General features: G+C 51.1%; 1 protein-coding gene across 1 annotated transcript in view; it reads left to right on the plus strand.

The window, feature by feature from the left end:
- The first annotated feature begins 4,182 nt into the window (after positions 1-4,182).
- LOC119100981 (uncharacterized) overlaps positions 4,183-6,111 on the plus strand; it is a 14,525-nt gene continuing 12,596 nt past the window's right edge. The window contains exons 1-2 of the mRNA XM_037224217.1: positions 4,183-4,239; positions 5,443-5,647. Coding sequence (XP_037080112.1) covers positions 4,183-4,239; positions 5,443-5,647 — 262 coding nt within the window. The remainder of the gene's footprint in view (positions 4,240-5,442; positions 5,648-6,111) is intronic.

The following is a 6,111-nucleotide window of genomic DNA, read 5'->3' on the forward strand; positions in this document are numbered from 1 at the left end:
ATTGCTTGAGAGGGTTTAACTATATGACTCAATACGAGTGGTGACAATGGGAGGTACAGAATATAAGATTTCGGCATACATGGATTATTTTCCTTGCTACCAGATCATTAATAGCCACAGGGCTCTTTTTGATGATCATGAACCTTTTGCGACTGTGTCTATCGATTTTCTTTGTGGCCTGCCCACGACGGGCCGTGGGAACAAGCATCGTTTGGTGATCTGTGATCATTTTACTCGCTGGTGTGAAGTGCTTCCGGTCCCCGACATGACTGCCGCCACTGTTGCTGGTGTGATTGTCAACCAATTTATCACGCGTTTCGGATGCCCTCGCCGCATTCATTCAGACAATGTTGCGATGCTGTCTGGCACGTTTCTGCCCGAGGTTTGTCGATTGCTGGGCATTAAGAAAACGCATTGCTCTGCTTTCCATCCTGAGGAGAATTCAAAGGGTGAGAGAATGATGCGAACGATACTGGACGTGCTGGCAAAGTACTTGGACGGGAACCATGGCGACTGGGACGCTCACCTGCCTCTGCTCATGCTCGCATACAGAGCCAAGGTGCATTCTTCACTGGGACGCTCTCCATACTACCTGATGTTTGGCAGAAATCCTAGGCTACCAGCTGCGGTGCAATTCCAAGCATCATCTGCTGTCCCAAATGTGCCACGATTTCTGAGAATCTGTCCAGACTCACACAGCGGATCAAACTGTCTCACAAGTTTGCGCTGCGGGCCTCAAACAAGCGTCATGCGCGCAACAAGAGATGGCTCGACAAGAAGCTGACCATGTACCACTTTCAGGCTGGTGACGCGGTGTATCTTTTCAAGAGTGCAGCTCAGCGATGCCAGTTACTACAACTTTGTCAGGCCATGGAAGCCTGCCGTGGTTATGGCCAAGCTTGTCTGACGTCAATTACAGGGTGAGGGTGTTGGGAGGGAAAGGGTCTGTCGTTGTTCACCACAATAAACTGAAAGCTCGTTCCGATGATCCCTCAGTGGCTGTCGCAGGCCCAGACATGACTATTCCTGGCTCGGCTTTATCTGCGGACCCCGAGGCTGGAGATCAGCCTTCATCCCCGATCACCCCAGCCACCAGATGGCGCGTCACCGGATGGCGACTCGTACCTGTCGCCGTTTGCTCGTGACACATTTCCAGCCGGCGAGAATTCAGTGACCGCGGCTGCTGCTGTGGGTGGCCCGGCGCCTCTCTCCACAGGGGTGCCTGTCCCGTCAGAGGTGCAGGATTTAGCCGTTGCGGTTCCGGAGGGACATGTGTGTGAGCACACCCCTGATGTGCTTGATGTTCCTGTTGTTTCTGCTCCGGATGGTCGAGATGGACCACTGACCGCACCTGTGTTGGTGCCTGATGGGCCCGTGGCCGCTCCTGTGTCGGTCCCTGATGGGTCCCCGATGGCTCCCGCTCCTGTGCCAGACCTCCGGGGCTCTGACAGAGCTTCTAGGCCACTGGATCGCTACTGTCCGAGTTAAGTCGTTAGTTAAGATTTGCTTAAGTTTGGCTAAATGTGGCTGAAATGCAATGGAAATGGATGAAATGCAATGGAACTATATCAGGACAAAATGTACTGTCTGGATGCTATTCTGGTGTCGTGTTTGGCAATGTTTTCGCAGGCCTATCGGTGCAACGCTTCCGGTTGGTGTGTCCTGTTCACGGGACAGTGCACATGGGCATGACATGTCATTGGAGTACTGCTCACTGACTTCACGAACCCTGTTTCCCTGTCCTCCAGTCATGCCTCAAGCTGAAGCTGTTCTTTGTTGTTCCAGTTAGTAAAGCTGAAAGCTACATCGCACGCGGCCCGAGGATTGTGTGCAATGTGGGTAAACTTACACTGAACTGTGGGCTGCGTGTGTTGCGTATGTCGTGTGTTTTGCCTAGCGTTCGCAGATGGGTCGTCGCTTGCGGCCGTGCTGCCCGCGTTAGTGCTATCCGCGGCCGAGCTCCGCGGCCGAGCTCCGTGGCCGTGATGTCCGCGGCCGGGTTCCGTGGACGAGCTCCGTGGCTGTGCTCCGCGGCCGAGCTCTTTGCCGAGATGTATGCGGGCGAGCTCTGCGGCCGAGCTTTGCGTCGGTGTTCTGCGGCCGAGCTCCGCGTCGGTGTTCTGCAGCCGTGCATTTGCGATCGTGCGCTGCGACGGAACATTGCATAGTGATGTCTTTTCTTTTGTTAGCAGGGTCGGGTGTAGTCGGTGTATCGTTTGCATGCCTAGTTTGATTTAGTGCTCGCTTCTCGTTTGTTGAGTTACTTAGTTTGCTATTATCTTGAGGTCTTATTTAGTGTTAGTCAATCCATGTTATTTACGCATTAATTTTGTATTGCTAGTTTTAGTCTCCGTTCTGTCGGTTTCCATTCTGTTTAGTTCTTCGTCTAGTCTGTCCATTTCCGAGGTTTCGTTGTCTTCCCATCAGCGTCCACGAGGAGTTGAGGCGCGGTGTTGGCGATGGGCAGTCATGAAATATAGTCCGCCTGAAACCTCGGTGTTCTCGTCGTGCCGGCCCGGCTACATCTGCGAAATTCTCATCATTTTGTCAAAGTTTTGGAAAAAACACAATATTTTTGGGTAGGCAAAGACGCAGTGATGAAGCAACCATTGTGTCCTGATATAAGTATGGAATAGGTTACAAAATGACAGATGCTAGGCATGGGATTTGCAAACAATGACGCATAGACTTTTGGAGACAACTTTACAAGTAAGCTAAATAAGATCAAAAGATACAGAATGGAACAAAATGGAAAAGAGACATTTGGCACTTGGGGTAAAGACAATTATTATCAAAACCATATTACTACCCAATTACTATACATTTTCACAGCTCTGCCTCGTCCTCCAGATTAGTTTATTGCACAATCGATGTAGCACAGCGCATTAGTCTATGTCGTCCAATTGCTGAAGGTGATTTCGCCATGGTAGGCAATGCTGTGCATATTAGTTCGTGGAAAGTTAGTTGGGCTGCTAAGGAAGTCAAGTATCATCCCGACTGGCGTCAGCTCTTTCAATAAGGCAAAGCTCAACACAGATTTGTGTGAGACAGCAACTTGACCTCATCACGCAAACTCGTTAAGGTCGTAGCTAACCAATTTTGAGCAGAGCTTACGACCGCTATAGTAAAATTTAAAGGCGTTATAGTCAAGGTGGATCACATTGGTAATTGTAAACACGAACCAAATATTAGAGCAGCTTATAGACTTTTGAGGAATACATGGGAAGTAGTTTGACAGACAGAGTTAGGTGTAATTGTATGGATACAGGTGAATACCTTGCGCATGGAAACAACAATTGCCGTACATTACCATGTACTGCAATACAAAATATGAAGAAAAATCATAGCTTTATATAGATTATTGCATTAGACGGACTTGCCCTACATGTGTTTGCGCGATCGGTGCATGATTGCAAATAAAGCACATTTGTCAATAAATATATATATATAGATGTTTCCACGTAGATTGAAAGTAGACGTGGAGACCGCAAAATGCATTCCTTTGGAAACCAATAACCTCGGTGCGTAGGACGGAAAATGGGCGGGTGTGCAACGAGCGCTCGCAAACATTTAGTGATGTGAGTAGAATGTGGAATGAAATCCCCTGCCCCCGTGAAAGGGCGCAGCGGGTTGTGATGTGATGTCTTTAGAAAAAAGATGTTAGTTGAATTTTGGTGTCGTATGTGTTATCATGTTAAAATAGCTAGTGCAGGGTTATAGTTTGCTTATCCTCAGTCGTACAAAAGTGGTGCAGAAATGGGTACAGTGGATGTCGGCTGAGCCTTTCCCGTTTGTGATGATCATGATGCTATATAAGTGATTGCTTTGCACTTCCTTATGAACGGGCAAGCCACATAGTGCCGATCTGGCACCACCGCGGGTACATCATGCACGGGACGGATTGCTCGCCCGTGTTGCCACGCCGCGTGGCTATTCATTAATCCAGCAGCTTGTTTTGAGACCGCCCTGAAATCTCCTCTTCGATAAACTCGACTTATGTTTCAGCATGCACGTACCTGTCAGTTCTTTGCACACGAACAAAAATTAAGAATGGCTGATTCAAGTTGCCGTGAGCTTACATGCCAAAGACGCGGCGTGGAGACAAGGCGTAGACAAGCTTGTCGCAGCTAGCCCGCGTCCTCTGCAAATGGATTCACGCACATTTCACTTCGCGTGCTCAGGATGCACGACGGCGACACGGCGCCCAGAGCGTGGTCACCCCCGAGGCAGGAGCAGACAGTCAGCAGTCAGTAAACAGAGTCAGCGCTTCTGCTGTCCCGCAGCGGCCTGCGGGCGCCGGCTGACCGGCTCAAGCACCTGTTTACGCGGAAGGAATGCTGGCCGCCGGTGAACACAACAGAGTGCGGGGTGGACAGAGCCCTCGCTTCGGAGCGACACGAGACCCAGGCGAACGGAGGAAGTTGAAGCACCTGCTTTATGAAGCTGTGAGCCGACTTCCAAGCACTCAAGTACCGAGGACTAGCTGTTCCGTGGAGCGGATAATCACGGTGGTGAATTTCCATCTCACTCCATCGCCGCTAAACTCTTCGCATATGGTGGTCAGGTGCTTTCATACATTTATTCCTTAATCCAGCAGCTTGTTTTGAGACCGCCCTGAAATCTCCTCTTCGATAAACGCAACTTATGTTTCAGTGTGTACGTACATGTCGTTAGCCCTCCACTCAAAATTTTGTTCTTTCGCGGGAACATTGTGGGCAGCGACGAGCAGTTAAAAAAATTGTCTATATGACGTCTTCGTTTCCGGGATCATGATCGAATGTGGCACTGTGACGGCGCTGCCAAATTTGGCAGCTGGATGTTAACGGCAGTTAAGCACAGCTGGATATGCAACAGGCCGTAACCGCAGATCGCAACTGGCATGGTAAAGCTAAGATTCGTCGCGATCCGCAGGATTCAGGAAAGAGTTCCCGAATACAGGATGAGGTCAAAACATACCCGGGTAGAAGTCCCGCAGACATTTCCTGATGGATGTTTTGGAATGCGGAGGTTCCATCCGCATCACAGAAAACAGGGTGCAACATCACTGCTCTAGCTTTCTGTCAGTTGTGCTGAGAGGGGCCATTGCTTCTCTACAACTGACATCGAAGTTATAGTGGGAGCTCCATTACCAGGGATGGTACAGCCAGGCCCACTCCACGTACCGCTGGACTGTACTGCGAGAGGCCCATCATGGGTGTATCCACGACTCTGACACTGGGCGGACAAATCTGGATTGGACGGGTGAAACGGGAATCTGGGGTGACAACCTGGCCTCAAAATGACATTTTTAATGAAAAGACGCGAAACACATGCATTCCGCGCGACACATCGGGAACAGAATCACTTTAGGAAGAGGGGGCGGAACATCAGCCCCCAGCCCCCCCCCCCCCCCCTCCTCACTGGTTTCACCCATATTCCCAATCGTTAAGGCTCGTCTGCCAGGGCGCCTGTTCGGTTTCGGACGGCGCCGAGCGCCTCCGGCTGCTGGTCAGCCCGGGTGGAACAGGCGGCGGCGGCTCCACGGGGCACCACTCTGTCCCCGACCAGCGCTGCGACACCATGCGGCCATCCGCGCTGCAGCTGACGCTTTGTCTGTTGGCCGTCGCTCTTGGCGGTGACGTGCCGCAGGATCCGAGCGGCCGACGCGGTACGTGACCCGCCCGTGTCTGGTACGTGACCCGCCCATGTCTGGTACTTGACCTGCCCATGTCTGGTGCGTGACCTGCCCATGTCTGGTGCGTGACCCGTCCATGTCTGGTACATGACCCGCCCATGTCTGGTACATGACCCGCCCATGTCTGGTACGTGACCCGCCTGTGTCCGCTCTCCCGTTGCTGCCACTGCAATTCGCCCGTTGATTCCGCAGACTTAGATATGATGCGGTACATTTATTTTGTTGCGAGCTATCCGTGGTCCAGTTTTTGAGAATTAGGTGGGCAAGTGACGCCGGTGATTTGGACCCAGTAAGGGTCTCTTCAACAACAATGAGTACTGAACTGATAATTGCTCGCCCACAGATTATTGTATGTCTCACAGCAACGAAATGTGTGTTCGCCCCAGATGTTTTAACGTAACAGCAAAACAGCTTGAGCTGTCGCCATCAAATGTCTA

Source organism: Pollicipes pollicipes, unplaced genomic scaffold, assembly GCF_011947565.3.
Source record: "Pollicipes pollicipes isolate AB1234 unplaced genomic scaffold, Ppol_2.1 Scaffold_2555;HRSCAF=2994_pilon_pilon_pilon, whole genome shotgun sequence".
NCBI classification, from domain to species: domain Eukaryota; kingdom Metazoa; phylum Arthropoda; class Thecostraca; order Pollicipedomorpha; family Pollicipedidae; genus Pollicipes; species Pollicipes pollicipes.